Source organism: Crinia signifera, chromosome 4, assembly GCF_055691185.1.
Source record: "Crinia signifera chromosome 4, ASM5569118v1, whole genome shotgun sequence".
NCBI classification, from domain to species: domain Eukaryota; kingdom Metazoa; phylum Chordata; class Amphibia; order Anura; family Myobatrachidae; genus Crinia; species Crinia signifera.
In genome coordinates, this window is record NC_139220.1 from 133357719 (window position 1) to 133375740 (window position 18022).

At 44.9% G+C, this 18022-nt stretch overlaps 1 protein-coding gene across 1 annotated transcript in view; it reads right to left on the bottom strand.

Moving 5' to 3' along the window:
- Positions 1–17587, bottom strand: part of BEST3 (bestrophin 3) — a 47201-nt gene extending 29614 nt beyond the window's left edge. The window contains exon 1 of the mRNA XM_083179677.1: positions 17436–17587. Within this exon, the coding sequence (XP_083035803.1) occupies positions 17436–17587 (152 nt within the window). The remainder of the gene's footprint in view (positions 1–17435) is intronic.
- Between the last annotated feature and the right edge of the window lie 435 nt (positions 17588–18022).

Consider the following 18022-nt stretch of genomic DNA (forward strand, 5'->3'; position numbering starts at 1 on the left):
ATTTTGGATTTAGCTAATAAAAGTTTTAGTTTAGCTCAAACCCATCCCCACTGATCCCATTGTTTCATAACCCGGATTTCCCTCCTGGTCTGTGTAAATCTTCCTTTACTGAGTGGAGACTTGGAAATATTTATTATTTGAACTGATATAGCCAGTGATACCAGTTTTCCTCAGTTCTCAGATATTCCTGATAGAACGGCTGTCCCAACCACAGATTTTTTTCGACACTTCCACTCTAAAACTGTAACCACCCTCCCTGCTAGACCCCTAAATTCCATAGAATATTTTGTCTGGAAACAATCATCCACTAGAGGACTGATATCTATCATTTATTCACTCTTAGGAGAGGATATGAGTACTACATGAGCTAGCATGGGAACTAGATTTAGGGCACTATAGATTCCGCAGAATGGGCTGAAATTTGGGACAATGCTGCCTCCAGCTCGATATGTGTGAGGATTAAGGAAAATGTATACAAACTGCTATATCGTTGGTATTATGTACCCTCTCATTTAAAAACTATGTTCCCAGATACTTCAGCTAGGTGTTGGAAGGGTTGCACTGCGGAGGCTACATTTATACATGGTCCTGTCCGAAAGTTACCAATACTTGGAGGCAGTGGCGTAACTAGAAACATGTGGGCCCCATAGCAAAAGTTTGTAAGGGCCCCTATTTCTCACCTAAGGCTAAAAAATGCATAAAGCATATAATACTTTGACAGGAAAAATGGGCCCCTCTCAGCTCTGGGCCCCATAGCAGTTGCACCCCCTGCACCCATGGTAGTTACGCCCTTGCTTGGAGGGAAGTTATCACCCTCCTCTACAATCTATTTGACGTTATTGTTCTCACTGATCCCAAATACTTCCTGCTTCCCTTAATTCTACCCTCTCTCACTCACCACCAGAATAAACTATTATGTCATATAATATCTGCTATGACATGTCAAATTGCTGTTGATTGGAAAAAACCCTCCCAGCCTCCTTGCAAGTGATTGTGTCCCGTATTTGGTAAGTTTATAAAATAGAGTACATGACGGCTGTTATATGTAACTCCTTCAAAACATTTAATAAAACTTGGTCTCCCAGGCTGTCCTCTCAAAATACTCCCCCCCTCCCATTTAGTTTCTAAAACATTTATCTGAGGTCACCCCTTCTTTCTTTCTGTCTTTCTTTCTCCTCCCTCTCTTTCCTGCCTTTTTCCTTTCTTCTTATTCTCTCTATTTTTTCCCATTACTCAATTTCGTTTCTTATACTTGCCTTCGCTGAAATGTTTTCCCGGGTGGTCCGTCACACCGCCGTCGGGAGGTTCCCTTTCTCAAATGCCAAGGTACTCTGTTATACTTGTCAATTGTATGTGATTCATTCTAGTGTTCATTCTAGCACCCGCCATATTTGAAAACCCATGCAGTTCCTCTTCCCTGCCTGGGGTGTCGCTGTCTGCTGTGGTGTTTCTAGCACAGGTCTGGTTTGCATATCAGTGCTGATATACAGACCACACTGTGCTAAAAGCACTACAGCAGACAGCGACACCCCAGGCAGGGAAGAGGAACTGCATGGGTTTTCAAATATGGCGGGTGCTAGAATGAACACTACATTCAATAAAGTGTGTTTAAAAAAAAAAAAAAACAGGGCTAATACTAAATTTGTCTTTTTTTTAGTACACAGTAGATCACCGTCAATCTTATAGTAACCCATTTTGTGAGACAGCCATGCCCTAAAACATCTGTTCCAATTCAGTTGGCATCCATCATATATGTAATTTTTCAGTTAATTCAAAATATTATCCACCCATAATTGTAATCACAATCACAACATCAGCTAAGGAACACACGATTATTATACAAGTCAAAAAGTCAAGTAGGTCATGTGATGAAATTGAGGAATGACTGTGTAATCCTGACTATGCAAGCATTGCACAGTCAGGATAACTCACATAGCTTGCTAAATCCTAGGAGGAGGCATGGGTAAGCAAGGAACTCTACACAAGCTTGTGTACATTCTGCACATGAAGCAATAATACACTAGGTGGTAAAGTGGTTTACAAGACTCTGTAAACAAGAAATATATAGCTGCACTAGATTGTCAGTAAAATAATAATTACAATCTCCTATTTAAGTGGTGGGGCACAGCTGGATACAACCTACTTAATTCACAGTGAATAAAATAATATACCATTTAATATGTATGCCTTTGATTTATACCAACTTGTATATGCAATAAACAATCCTACATAAAATGCCAGAAACATGTTCTCAATAACACCTATAGGAGGACTCTATCTATCTATGTATAAAAGGCTACCTACTCCTCACTTCTATGAGGTGAACTACCACCACTGACCTCTAGATGCCACTCATCGGACCAAATTATTCCTTTGTGAAGCTGAAAGTGAAAGTAAAAACTGTCACAGACAAACTGCTGACATCGCTCACTGTCACCCCTCGCTAATTTCTCAGCCAAGATACAGAAAATAGCACTAAAAACATCCAAAACTACTCATATCTTATACTGCCAACACAAAGGGTTTATAAAGGTGCCATCCAGTTAAACCACAAACATTTATATCATAGTGTTATATAGCAATGTTAAAGCAAATATTTCATTAACAAAAGGATTTTAACCCCTTCCCGACATTTGACGTACATTTGGCATAAATGTACGTCATGACTTGTAACTGTCACCGCGTCTAGAGACGCGGTGACAGAGGGACGATGTCTGCTGTCCCTGACAGCAGACATCTTCCCTCATTGCCCAGGGGGGGCAGCGATGGCCCCCGCCATGGGCGATCACTGCAATTGGCTGTTCAAACATGAACAGCCAAAAGCAGCGTTTACTGTGTGATGTGTAAAATTTAGACTTTGCTGCCCCCTAGCGTCCAAAAAAAATAAAAGAAAGTTGAAATAATGATGTAATAATAAAGTTTAGATATGGTCTATGTTAGTTATTAACTATTTTGAGTGGTATAATTATTTGTCTCACAAGCAGAAAATTTTACATTTTGCAAATAGCAAAATGTTCCATTTTTTTACGACATTTTGGTATTTTTCACAAAAAAAAAAAACTGTATCGACCAAAATTTACCACTAATTTAAAGTACAATGTGTCACGAGAAAACAATCTCAAAATCACTGGGATAAGTAAAAGCAAAAAAAAGTTATCCCCACTTAAGTGATACATGTCAGATTTGAAAAAAAGGGCTCTGTCAGGAAGGCAAAAACATGCTGCGTCGGTAAGGGGTTAAAACACAAAATTAACTGTGGTAGGCTTAAAGAAGCAAAATGAGGAATACCTTCTTCCTTGGTTTGTTTCTTTTGACTTATTACTGATTGACAATTTTAAAGATTTTCCAGTGTCATGTGAATACCATGACAACCACAATCACATGCCACATTATATATCCACTGCTTCCTAATTTAAAAACTATTCCTTGAATTAACTTTATTTATTTTATTTATTAAGTTTCTTATATAACACACACATATTCTGCAGCGCTTTACAGAGAATATTTGAACATTAATTCTAAAAATGTGCTGTTACCCACAGCAACTCATCAGATTCTATCATTTTCTAGGATGCAATAGAGAAATGATAGACAAATTCTAATTGGGCACTATCACCTCTTTGCATTTTCAGAATCTTCAGCAAATGTACCCCAATGTGAGCATGTGCTTTACTTTTCTTCTACATATAAGCCAACAGCTAAAAGCGACATGGACACTATTAGGTATGTATGCTAAGACTCAGAGGGCGGTATTCAATGAGCCTGATTCGCCATGTTTTTATGGCGAATTTGTGCTGTTTGGCGAATTTCTGACTAAAACGGTGAATCACCCTATTCAATGACCACATGGCGAATACATTTCAAGGTTTTTTTCACCATGATTCACCGAGTAGCAATCGCTATCTTTTTATGGTGAAGTGGAATGTGAACTTTTAAAATAAAATGTTTTTTTTTTTTTACATTTGGTGTAAAAAAATCAGGAATTTTATTCTGAGGAGGGGCATGCTATTTTTATTCATGTGCTGTAAGCACATGAATATATATTTAATTTAAAAAAATATATATATATATTTTTTTACACAGCAGCCAGCAGGGGGCGCTGGAGCCGAGCCGCTCATTACATATTCATATATTCACTGCACCTGATCGTTACGATCGGGTATAGTGAATATACGTCCCCTGCTGGCACCCCCGGGGGGCAGCATGTGCTGCCTGGCACCCGGGGAGCCCACCTACCCCCCACAAAGTTCTGGGGCAGGCAGAGAGACTTCCATCTCTTTGCCTGCCACCGTCCTCAGGCTCCCTGCGGCAATCGCCGCAGGAGCTCATATTCGCCAGTCAGGGGCAGCGAGCCCCTGACAAGTTGAATACCGGAGCCCGCCGGCTCCGGAACGTGGCGAATGTGCAGCGAATCCTAAAAAGGATTTGCTGCACCTCGCAGGTATTCTCATTGAATACCGCCCAGAGAAGGCATAGGCTTTTTTATTAAGCAGTGTTTTTGAATAACCCTGTGGTAATGGCCAACGCCCTCAGTATATTTGCTATGTAAAGGCATATCTGAGTTTCATTTAACCTGTGCTTGCAAATGCCTCATGTTCTGAGCATAATAAATGCATAGAATTCACCAGCATTTTTGTGCAGTTGATAATACAAACAAAGGTACATATTATATTATACCCTCCTACATGACCCATTCCATTACGTACAAAATGCACTGTTTCTTATTTCCCTCTTAATTGATAATTGCAGTCACCTGTGTTGAACTTGTGATGATAACATTGTGTTCCAGCAAAGGGGAAAGCAATCCTAGATTAAGGAAGAAGTCCAGAAGCACAGCATTTTGTACCTAATGGAGTGGGTCCTGTTGGAGGGTATGCTATATGTACCTGCCATAACCGTCCTTTGCTCTGCAATTAATGCAGCTTAAGAAATATATTTAATGAACCCTTCAGTGCTGACTGATGTGTGTCCTATGCAATGGAATCATCTCTGTGGGTGATTGAGCATCCTCAACATTTGTGCTGCCCACAGTCATGTCCAGCAGCAACTATTACTTAAATGAGGCATGGGGGCTGACCTAACACAACTGCCCGAAGAGGTGACAGCCACCAGCTCAGGCACTTGGCACCTGCACAATGGGTCTGGCGGGTGCCAGGCCCAGCACATGCACCTACTTCTGGCTTCTGTGAGTGGCACCAACTGCAGCCCATAGAAGCCAAAATTGGGCTGCACAATAACACAGGGAGTGGCTACCTACAGGAAGCCATCTCTCTGCTTATCACAGCCTGGTCTGGTAGTCACAGAGTGAGAGAACACCTCCCAATGGGACTGCCTTGTGTGTCTGTGACTGGCAGGCAGGACTTCCAATAGGAAGTTACTGCCAGTCACAGTGGAGCCAGTGCAGTCTCACGGACTGCAGTTGGCTCACTGACACTGAGGGGGTGGCAGATTTTAAATGGGAGGGCTGCAATCCTGCAGCCCATAGATAAAATCAAACACTGGTCATGTTTGTTTGTTTCATTTTTGGTTATTGTGATAGATATTATGTGAAAACCCCCAATTATTGAAGAAAACTTGGCTCCAGTGTTTCAATACCTGCCTGCTTTAAAGGAGTGTTTTTAAAGGCAGTGAAAGGGAGCTTAAGGATGCAACAAAGCTTTGCAAGTACTAGCTATGATCTGTCAAGCTGTCGTAAGCATTGTCCTCTATCATTTCTGTGTCTTGCAAGCTAGATGAGATATATAACATGAGATGCTTGAATACATTTGAAACGTTGGTTCACCATGCTTGATTGCTGAGTCCTTTTCTTGCTGGAGTGCCACCCTCATGTATGCGGATATATTGGAGTGAGCTTCTTTCTCCCAGGAGGGCACCCAGACCTGTACCATTATCAAGCGGAGTGCCGGCCATTTCCACCATTGATTTTATATATATATATATATATATATAAAACAAAAGAAATGGTTCAGGGGTTGCGCTAAAAAATACCAAGCTGCAACTCTGAAATGTCTCTCCTGTTGTGAAAGACACAAGCAACAGTTTATGGGAAAAAGGGGAAGATCAGAGTGCGCTACTAACTGTACCACCTAGCATAAACCAATATACAACATGATCACACAATCATTCATTTGCCGGAGTCGGTTAGAGATGTTCGATAATGAGACGTAGACTTCGTTCAAATGGTATTCTCTTTATTAAAATAATCCCAACGCGTTTCGTCAACACTCATCAGTGGCCACGCAAAGTATAAGTTTCAAATATCAGGCTTTACAACAATAGGGTATTCCTTATGCCAAGTAAGAGTGCAAATTCAAGTTCACTAAATGGTGGTGAGGGCAAACTCACTGAGGTTAGTTTAACTTCACTCCGGACGAGTAAAAAAAAGGGCCGTATTTATAAGGTTCACAGTCATAGGTGTAACCACCCTATTAAATTTCCACTTAAGAATGAAAGTCCCAACGGAATAAGGGAATCACCCGTATGGAAAACATTCATATATAAAACAACCTAGATAAATGGTTTAATCGAATTTCAGACCCAGCAAGGAAGTTTGTGAAGTCAGGTAGTCCTTAACCATAATGGGACTCAGCTGCTGCTACACAAATCTATCTTTTACTCAGACATCAGTAAAAGTTATCCCTCAATAGTTTGCAACATGGCAAATTTGTATCACATAAGACAATTCAACAGCAGTTCTATTAGTCTACACCCTTTCTCCCATAAGACTTTGTAAAGGATGCCAGAAGATGTTGGAATCAACAAAGAAGACTCCTAGCGCTGTCTGGATGAAGCATGGAAGTGGCGCCAGTTGTCCTTAAAATAATGTAGATTGCCGTTGGAAAGGCCTGTGGTGGTGGAATGCAATAGAGCAAACAAAGCTCCCCCCTGCAGCCTCTTCCAACAACAGAAAGGCCCTCTGTGGGAGGCCCCTGTCACCCTTCCCTCTCTCTAGCCCACCAGGGTTTGGCCACTAGGCCTCTTGGCCTGTGGGTAAGTTAGTCGGGCCCGACTGGACATGGACACGAATACCTAGAAGTAATGAGATGAGGTGAAAATTGTCCTTCTTGGGCGCAGACCGACACACCCAGATTCAGGAAATCCAAGGGCCTCGTATACTATAGCTGGGAATGTAGATTGCAGTTGAAGAGGACAGTGGGGGTGGAATGCAATAGAGATGACGAAGCTCCCCCCTGCAGCCTCTCCCAACAACAGGAAGACCATCTGTCACCCTTCTCCCTCCCTAGGGTTTGGCCCATGGGGCACAGTCAGGCCCTCCTGGCCTGTGGGAAAGTTAGTCTGGCCCCCTTGGCCCGTATACATTATATTCAGGCACCTGGCCCATGGGCATAATAGCAGGGCACCAGGCCCGTGGGCCCCTTTAGCCGGGTGCTAGGCCTTTGGGCCCCTATAGCTGGGTGCTTAGCCCTTGGGCAGTGTTCCCTCTAAGCTGTGCGTGTGTGCACGCGCACACAACTCGACGAGCGTGCGCACAGACATTACAACAGAGCGCACAAAGCAGCAGTGGTCCCTTTTTGCAGTTGTGGACTGAATTGATGTGTGTTTTACCCATTAACTACATTGTGTGCTGTGTTTTGAATGTTTAAATGTTTAATATCATTTTGAAGTAAAGTTAACACAAATGCTGAACGTCATTTTCCAGTTATATATAATTGATGCACAAAAATTTAAATTTCCTTCCAAAGTTGCACAGCCAAAATCTTTTGCCGCACACAGCCTTCGTAAAAGTAGAGGGAACATTGCCCTTGGGCCTCCTATAGTCGGGCGGGTGTGTCGGTCTGCCCCCAGAAAGGAAGATTTTTACCTCATCTCCTTACTTCTAGGTAGCCATGTCTGTGTCCAGTCGGGTTACAGTACTGTTGGTTCATCATAGGCTGAAGATGAGATGGCATGGCACCAGTTAAAAGGTCCAACTACTGTGCGGCAGCAAGCACCGCCCCTACCACATAGGTTTGGTAACGTTACCTATGCTTAAGTTAGTTGATGAGCTACTGATATAGGTGCCGTAGTACATACAATTATAAACTTTTGTTAGAAGGAATGTTTCCTGACCATCTCACTTATTTAAATAAATTCATATATTTATTACATCATCTTTTTCACTCCTTAGCACAGTGTTTTGCTGACATACACAAATGGGCAGTCTCTGCAGGCTAAGTACAAAGGAAGAAGGTAAAAGGAATATCCATGCACAAGCTTCACAGTACTTCATATATAGAGGATCTAATACGGAAAATATGTATTTATCCACAATATCCACAATTAGATACACTTGTATCAATCACTGAAGTGGAGGTGCTCCCCAGAGAGTAGGGATAAGTACACACAATAAAAAAAGAATAAGTACTCTCCTTTTTGTTGGGGACATAATTGGCAAAATAAAAACTTAACATTTATTAATATGCATTAAAATTGGTGAATGATTAATACCATTAGCAAGTACAGACAAACATATATATTTCTCAATGCTAGTATTGCAGTAACGTGTGGCACGTGGGGTGACATTCTATGGGATGAGATAAATGCACGTTTTTTTTATCGCACCACTTCGCCCGTTTTCAAATTGCAAGATTGGGCCGTTTTTCGCATATTTAATGAGATGCGAAAAACGGGCCAAATAGTGCGAATAGGTGCGAGGTGGTGCGATGTCTTTAGTCCTGAAAATGTGCGATTTTCATGTCTGAAAATCGCACGTTTGCAGGAAAGCGCAAATTAAAAAAAAAAACGAGCGCGGGGTCCCCCGCCAGAGCATAACCAGCCCCGGGCTCATTGAGCCGGTGCTGGTGACATAAAATCAGGGTCCCCGACAAATAGGGGTCCCCTTGATTTAATGAAACCAGCACCAGGGTCAAGGTCCGGTGCTGGTTCCCAAAATACGGGGGTCAAAATGACTAGGGGTCCCCCGTATTTTAAGAACCAGCACCGGACCCAACCAGCCAGCAGGGTAATGCCACAGCCGGGGGACACTTATTATATAAGGTCCCGCGGCCAAAGCATTATCCCCGTGGCTGGTCAGCATGGGCAGGGGTCCTGGGGAAGTGGGGAGCCCATGCTGAAAGTCCGGGGCTGTCCCCGATGCCCCTGGGCGGTGGGCATCGGGCTGATGTAAAGTGTAAAAAAAAGAAGATAAACTATTGTCTTATGCTGAAGAACTATGAGTCCCAGCAAGCCTACCCCGCATGCTGGGACTTGGAGAACCACAAGTCCCAGCATGCGGGGCATTAAAGGGCCCGCTGGTACTTGTAGTTCCATAGTACAAGAAATAGTTAAATAAAACACACTGACACCCTGAAAAATAAAAGTTTAATACATACACAGCCCACACACACTGATACTTACCTACCTTGAGCCCGTAGGTCGGTCCCTGGATCCTGGGTCCGGGCTCCGGGGCTCCAGGGCTGAAGAGTCCGGTTCCGGGGCCTTGGTCCTGGTTCCGGGGCTGGTCCGGGGTCCAGGATCCGATGAAGTCCACAGGGGTACCTGAGGAAGGAAATCCTACTCACCTGGTCCCCGGCGAGGACATCGGCATCCTCTCCGGCAGACGCGCTGCTCCCGGCTGCTGTGGTACCCGCTCTCGGACTGGAGAGGCGAAGAGATTTTCATCTTCCGCGCCTTTCCTCCGGATGATTCTATTGGCCGCCTAGCGGCCAATCAGGAGCCGACTTTCTCGGCTCCTGATTGGCCGCTAGCCGGCCAATGGAATCATTCTGAGAAGAGGCGCGGAAGATGAAACATCTCTGCGCCTCTTCAGTCCGAGAGCGGGTACCACAGCAGCCGGGAGCAGCGCGTCTGCCGGAGAGGATGCCGATGTCGTCGCCGGGGACCAGGTGAGTAGGATTTCCTTCCTCAGGTACCCCTGTGGACTTCATCGGATCCTGGACCCCGGACCAGCCCCGGAACCAGGACCAAGGCCCCGGAACCGGACTCTTCAGCCCTGGAGCCCCGGAGCCCCAGGACCAGCCCCGGAACCAGTACAAGGCCCCGGAACCGGACTCTTCAGCCCTGGAGCCCCGGACCCAGGATCCAGGGACCGACCTACGGGCTCAAGGTAGGTAAGTATCAGTGTGTGTGGGCTGTGTATGTATTAAACTTTTATTTTTCAGGGTGTCAGTGTGTTTTATTTAACTATTTCTTGTACTATGGAACTACAAGTACCAGCGGGCCCTTTAATGCCCTGCATGCTGGGACTTGTGGTTCTCCAAGTCCCAGCATGCGGGGTAGGCTTGCTGGGACTCATAGTTCTTCAGCATAAGACAATAGTTTATCTTCTTTTTTTTACACTTTACATCAGCCCGATGCCCACCGCCCAGGGGCATCGGGGACAGCCCCGGACTTTCAGCATGGGCTGGTAAGTCCTGGAGGGGGGGGACACCTTCATTGGGGGAGTCCCCACTTCCCCAGGACCCCTGCCCATGCTGACCAGCCACGGGGATAATGCTTTGGCCGCGGGACCTTATATAATAAGTGTCCCCCGGCTGTGGCATTACCCTGCTGGCTGGTTGGGTCCGGTGCTGGTTCTTAAAATACGGGGGACCCCTAGTCATTTTGTCCCCCGTATTTTGGAAACCAGCGCCGGACCTTGAGCCTGGTGCTGGTTTCATTAAATCAAGGGGACCCCTATTTGTCGGGGACCCTGAATTTATGTCACCAGCACCGGCTCAATGAGCCCGGGGCTGGTTATGCTCTGGCGGGGGACCCCGCACTCGTTTTTTTTTTTAAACTGTTTATTTATTTTTTTAACACCAGAAACCTGCACAGAACATTGCGATCTGTGCAGGGTTCTGGCTAATTCGCCCATCAGAACCTGGCGAATTATAGACACACTTTATACAAATCGCATACCATTAAATATGCGATTTGTATACTTTTCCATGTGAAAACATCTGGATGCGATGTGCTGCGAAAAGCAGCCATCGCATTTCCAGTGTGTCCAACTTGTTGGCAAAAATCGCACTTTTTTCACATTTTCAGAGCTCATTAAATATGCGAAAATGGAAAAAAATGCGATTTCGGCCGTTTTTGCGAAAAAATTCGCAAAAGTCTATTTATCTCTCCCCATAGAATGTCACCCATGGAGTTCCCCTGTATACAATGACTGTAAAGCATCTCAATTTATCTTATAGTATGCAACTCTTGTAAGCCTGTGAAGTATATAAACAATGAAACACTCTGAAAATGATCCCTATGTTGCTGTCTGGCTCTCACTATTTGCTTGCTATCAGCATTGGCATTCCAGGATCAGATTGGTTACAGACCCCTGCTAGTAATCTCACACTTGGGCATACCAGCCCTCACCACTTGATTCCCTGAAAAGCAGGGGCGGATTAAGGTCTGTGGGGGCCCTGGACAACAAAATTGTGGGGGCCCCCACAAACAACCCCCCCCCCGCCCCCCAGGGAAGGCTGGTACCCAGTCCATGCAGCGGGCTGGGCAGTCAGCGGACGGGTCCCTGCATCAGATGGGAACTAGTAGCGGTATTGGCTAATAGTTCCCATCCACCGCAGGGACCCTGCCGCTGACTTCCCATCCGCAGCAGGGACCCTGGCGCTGACTGCCCAGCCCGCTGCATGGACTCCCTGCCCCCCTGCACCTGTGCTTAATTCGCCTCTGCTGACAAGTCAGGGTTAATACATTCTGAACTGGTCAACAGTTTTTATAATCTCAACTAAGGGAGAGCCCACATGAGAAGTCTGTGGGGCTAGACATTGGGGTGTATTCAATGATTTTTGCAAGCTGTGACAGCGAGCAGTGCTGACTGCTCACTATCGAAGCTTTCAGGGTCAGTATTCAACTGACCTCCTGCATACGCCATTTCCCCCTCGCTAAGTTCTTGTGGCGACGAGGAAATGGCGTGTGCGGCCACTAAAACAGCAAGACTTGTGGCTAAATGCATCGGGCTCCCTGCATTGGCCTGTTTGGGGAATTTCCCTGGAACGTAGAATAGGGCATGCGACTGGCGCAGGGTTAAAAGGCGAGGATTGCTTGTTTTCTACAATCCCCGCCGTTAAACCCCTTTGCCAGCCACATTGAATATGGCCCATTATCATGATGGCACACACCGAAACCCTCACTTTGCAATTACAGGAGCAGTGAGGTGATGAATTGATGATTCAATTCAAAGAAAGCGGTTGGGATCCTGGAGGTTGGGTAACTCTTTTGTCCTGAAGAACTCCCTGAAAACAGAGGCAGAACTACCATTGGTGCAGCAGGTGTAGTGCACCATGGCACCTGAGGACGTACGGGGCACCCTGTTGCACCTGTCACCTTCTTCCTGTCACCTATTGTTTCCCTGTCACACTGTGCCCCCCCTGACTCTCCCTGTCACCCTCTGCCTCTCCCCGTCATCCACTGCCATATAGTGAACTTGGGATGGGGTAGAGGAGGGGGGCCCAAATTATATTTTCTCACTTGGGCCCACTACTCACAAGTTCCGCCACTGGTTGGCAGGTACAGTATGCACCTATTTCTTTCATGGAGTTCTAATATACACAAACTGTAACTCTGGCTCCTTACTGGGCTTACTGGTTTCCATTTAGAACTCAGGCTCACTTTACAATTGACTCAATTCACACAGCGCCTCTCTCTGTTATATTACAAATGTAATACATATTTTCGTAGACCAGGAGTCAGTTTTTACAGACTTCTTTTTACGAAAGCAAGAGAAATAATTCGATAACCAGCAAAGCATGTTCTCAACGCAATTGGCGATGGTGGAAGGGCTGGTGCTTGGGCGGTGTCTCAGGTGTTCGGTAAGCTACGATGTTTGTAGCTTACCAAGCCAAACCGAATCAGGCCCAAAGTACAAATCAACCAGCTCCTAAATGTGGGTACACATTCAATGGGTTCTTAATGACATATAATGTAAATCATCCAGTATGTACGCTCAACCATGATGCAGTTGCGCATTCCTGCTGGACATTTGTTGCTTTTACTGATCTTTTGAACATTTGTATGTATTGTTAATGACTGCATACTTCTGGATGTGGTCACTGGTGATATGTTTTGCAAGATTGTAAAGTGTGCATGCACTATATCATTTGTCTGAGAGTCCAAGGGAAATCATTGTTGACAATGCATATTTTGCAAGTGGTCTACTATGTACCCATCTTAACTGTTAATTTTCATACATAGCTCCTCAAATGACATTTAGGAGCTAATTAGTTGGCACTTTAACTCTCTCCAAGCTTTTATACAAATGCCCTAAATCACGATGTACCTGAACAGGGTCATGTAAAACATTTGATACAGCCACTCATTAAGGGCCTTATTCTAGTTCACTCTTTCTGACAAAATCCTTCTTAGATGGACAAAACCATGTGCACTGCAGGGGGGCAGATGTAAAATGTGCAGAGAGAATTAGATTTGGGTGAGTTATTTTGTTTCTGTGCAGGGTAAAAACTGGCTGCTTTATTTTTACACTGCAATATAGATCTCACTTTGAAGTAAAACCCCACCCAAATCTAATTATCTCTGCACAAGTAACACCTGCCCCACCTGCAGTGCACATGGTTTTGTCCATCTCATGCTGTGTACACACGGGGGGGGGGGGGGGGCTGACCATATTGCCAGTGATTGGAGTGTGCCCCGGCGATAAATCGCTGAGTGCGCGCTCCTGTTTTCAGCCCCATTATAATCGCTGGTCGCAGGAGCTTGCTCCTGAGACCAGCTGATTACCTCTGCGGCTCCCCCGGCAGAGGTTCCTTCTAATCAGCGACCATTTCTGGTTGCTGATGAAAAGGAGAAACTGAGCAATATATTGCTCAGCCATATATTGCTAGCAATATATGGCTGAGCAATATATCTCCCCCCGTGTGTACACAGCTTAAGAAGGATTTTGTCAGAAAGAGTGAACTAGAATAAGGCCCTAAGTTACATTGCAAAGCAGTTCATTATGACCTAAGTAAAACATTTATAAAGAAGTACATATCAGACATGCAATTCATTATTAGTAGATGTGTCTGATAAGAAGATTTTTGAGTAACTAAATGTGTACTGAGGCAGGGTTACCAGACCACCAACAAAGAGAAGGACAATATTTTATCAATTAAAGAAAACGTTATTAAAAAGGCATAACGTGGAAACAAAATATATGCCCACATAAAAAGAAAAACATTAGGGGTGACATGCAATATAGTGTGTTTTTTTTTGTACTGGGAATTTTTGGTCACAAACGGCCAAAATCGCACATTTACCACAAATCGCACATGTAATAACATGGTAAAAATTGCATTTTGTCATGACCAAAATATTGCATCCAGATGTTTTTTCTTTAAAAACATCAAACTTGCACCCTAAACATGACCAAAAATCGCAAGAAAAATAGACCTGCTTCTGGCAGGCGAGTTTAACAGAACCAGGCACAGATCAGTGAGATCTGTACCTGGTTCTGTCCAAAAAAATTGTGTAAAAAAAAATATGGAGTGGGGTCCCCCGCCCCGAGCATAACCAGCCCCTGGCTATTTGAGCTGATCCTGGTTTACCAATACGGATGAAAAAATAGTTGGGGTTCCTCCGTATTTAAGAAACCAGTTCCAGGCTCTTGGACCTGTCCTGGTTCCAAAAATACGGGGGACAAATAGACTAGAGGTATTGTATTTTGGAACCAGCACTGGGCTCCAACAGCCAATGGGGTAATGCAACAGCCAGGGGACACTTTTTATACAAGGTCTCCCGGCCGAAACATTAACACCGTGGCTGGTCAGCCTAGCTATGCGTATACAATTTTCCTGCCTTGCTGTGACATCACTCAATGGCATATATTGAATGCCGTGGGCGAGCGGTGACTGCGAGCAGGACTTTTTGCTCACAGTCACCGCTCACCCTGTCAGTATTCAACTGACCCCCCTCATACACAAATTCCCCCTCGCTCCGTTTTTTGAGCGAGGGAGAATTTGCGAATGTGCCTCCAAAAGCTGCGAGAATCGAGGCTAATTACAGCGAGTTTGCTGCACACTAGCCTCGGCTCTCGCACTATGCAACATTCCGGGGGAATCCTCGCCGTCACAGAACAGCGAGGATTCCCCCGGAACGTTGCATAGTGCGAGCGGCCGGCGCGAGGGTTAAACTGCGAGGATCACTGGTTTTCTGTGATCCTCGCAGTTTAACCCCCTCGCCGGCCGCTCGCACCGGCATTGAATACCTGCCAATGTAGCAAGTGTACAGGGGTTAGATGGACAGCCTGCACACAAAGCCAGATGTGTCATTATATTATTATATATATAGTCCGTCAACTGTGCTGCACAGACGACGTGATGTGTCTGTAAACAGTGTAGTTGGCAGACATATAGGGTGTACCCATTGACCAGTTTGTGATATATCGGCTGTATGTACAAGTGGGTTATATATAATAGAGGGAGTCATTCAGCACCATTCAGAACGGGGCAAATTCGTCCCATTCCGATTTTGGTAGTGGTGGTGGGGTGTGTGTGTGTGTGTGTGTCTGCGCATGTATGTATTTGCACATATGCAAACCCTGGGAGCGAACGGCTTCAGTGAGTTTCACACTTGCCGATTTGTTCACTTGAGAGGAGGCGGAGGGGTGCGGACGGGGGTTCGGTTCAGGGGAACGCCCAGCATTTTATGGGCATCCCCATGAAAACACTGGGCATTCCCCTAGTGAACTAGTGCCTGCCGGGTGGCTGACCTAACACGATGTCAGCGCCTGCCCCCTCTTTGTCAGACATCGAAGGAAATAAAAGTCATGGGAGTGATATCGGCGACCATCAAATGATTTCTCTCCACTATGGCCGCATGCAAGGGGATTTGTTCCCATACAGCCCTTCGCATGTTACCGAGAGGATTCGGTGGCAGGAGGAGGGGGGCATTTGTCCGGGCAGTGTTAAGCCACTCACTAAGCAGCAAAAGACCGCTGCTTAGCGAGCTGTGCTGAATCAGGGCCATAGCTCTATTCTAATAATTGAATATTGTTATGCATCACAGAAAATGACCAGCTACCGTACCACTAATATACTGTTTTATAAGGGAGAACGGTGCCCTCTAATGTGGTGATGGCAGACTAATGCCTTACATTCTATGGGGCCCATTTGCCGGCTGCCAGGGGTCTGCACATGCTGTAGTCGCTTGCTTTGAATCTTGAGAATAATATTTGAAATAATCTTAAATTGAAACAAAGATTAAACATACCATATATCATAATAAAAATTACAAAAATAATAATTACGGTACTTGTTTCCTAGCACGGCCACAATCGTTGGGATCGTGTACCTTTAAGTTAAGGTACACGATCCCAACGATGGACCCGATTTCTTTTGAAATCAGGTCCATTTTGCCGGCAAAGGTAAAAAATCAGGGGCATTGCGTCGGTCGGGACCATTAACATTGGTCCCGACGCGATGCCCCTGATTTTGCCATAGGCTTCAATGTTAAAATATTTTTTAACATTGAAATCGGGAGCATCGCGTCGGTCTTGTGCCATTATAATGGCACAAGATGAGATGGACTTGATTAAGTCCATCTCACATTGAAAAAAATGTGAAATGGGCCAATATGACCCATTTCACATTATATATGGCCCCGTCGTCACCCCGCGATAGACGCCAACCCGAAGCGTGGCGAGGGGCGGCGGTGCGCGTCCTCCGACCTTTTAATTCCCCTACTATCCACATCGGCGTGGAGTTGAGAATATATAGTGTGGCGAGCGTAGCGAGCCACCGAGCCCGAAGCATGGCGAGCGCAGCGAGCCCCGCAAGGGGATGCGTATACCTGTGAAGTTATACGCGTCCCCTCCCGGGGCTCGCTGCGCTCGCCACGCTTCGGGTTGGCGTCTATCGTGGGGTGGGGTTTACGTAGTAAAATTTGGGGGTCCAGGGAATATTTTACATTGAATCCAATGTAAAATCGGGTCCCAGGGACCTGATTCACATTTGATTCAATAAAAAAATCGGGTCGGTCGCTTCGATCGCATCGCATGCGACCAAATCGCATGCGATGCGATCAACGCGATTTTTCCGAAACGACCACCCCGATGTAAATCGGTGTGGCCGTGCTAGGAAACAAGTACCATAATTACTAAACAAAATAAAACCCACAAGCTGCAGGTCTATTGTTGGGGCTTCATACTGTGGAAGGTGTACAAAAGGGGTATGGGTCATCGGGTCGACAATATAAATGTCGACATACATTAGGTACACCACTAAAGGTCGACAATGCTTAGGTAGACACATGAAATTGGTCGACATGTCTAAGGTCGACAGGGTCTGAAGGTCGAGCAATGCATTAAAGCATTAGTTCGACAATGGGAAGGTGGACAGTCAAAGGTCGCCATGAGTTATTCACGACCTCTATAGTGTCGATCTAGTGACCATACCCCGTACAAAAGGGCTTATATGATGCTATCCTGGAACATCATATGCAACCAGTAGCCAAAATAGGCTGAAACAGCATGCAATAGTAAGTACCTGTATATGACACTCAGTGTGGTATATAAACTGATGAATAAAAAAAACTCCCTGTAGAGCAACTTGTAGATGCTTCCTCTCCACTTCAGCAGCAATCGGTGGAACCCAAAGAACGTGGCATTTGCTACCTTACTGGAGTAAGTCACTGTCATCTTCTTGACACGTTTTCCTAAAATACAGAAGAGACTTCTTGGGAACGGTTATCATATTAGAAAAAAAACTGTGCAATGCATACCTGGTATAGTACAACTAAACACAATGGTTATATACTTATTCCACAACAAATCTGAAGCGCAAACACATTTTGCGATGTTGTGGAAATTTACTAAGATTGAATGCGTACGAATACACGTATTCGAAGTGAATTAGGAGCGTAAATTGATATTTTGCTAAATTACTACAGTAGAATCCATACGATTTGCCATGTTTACGAACAGTTATTAAAACCGTATGTCATTTTACAAATGAATACACCTTCGAAAGATCTCAAACTTCAATAGGGAAGCCAAATTTACTAATAGTTGGTATTCTGAAATATGTATGCAAAACCGTGAAATTGGTGAAAAAATCCGAATTGCAAATACACC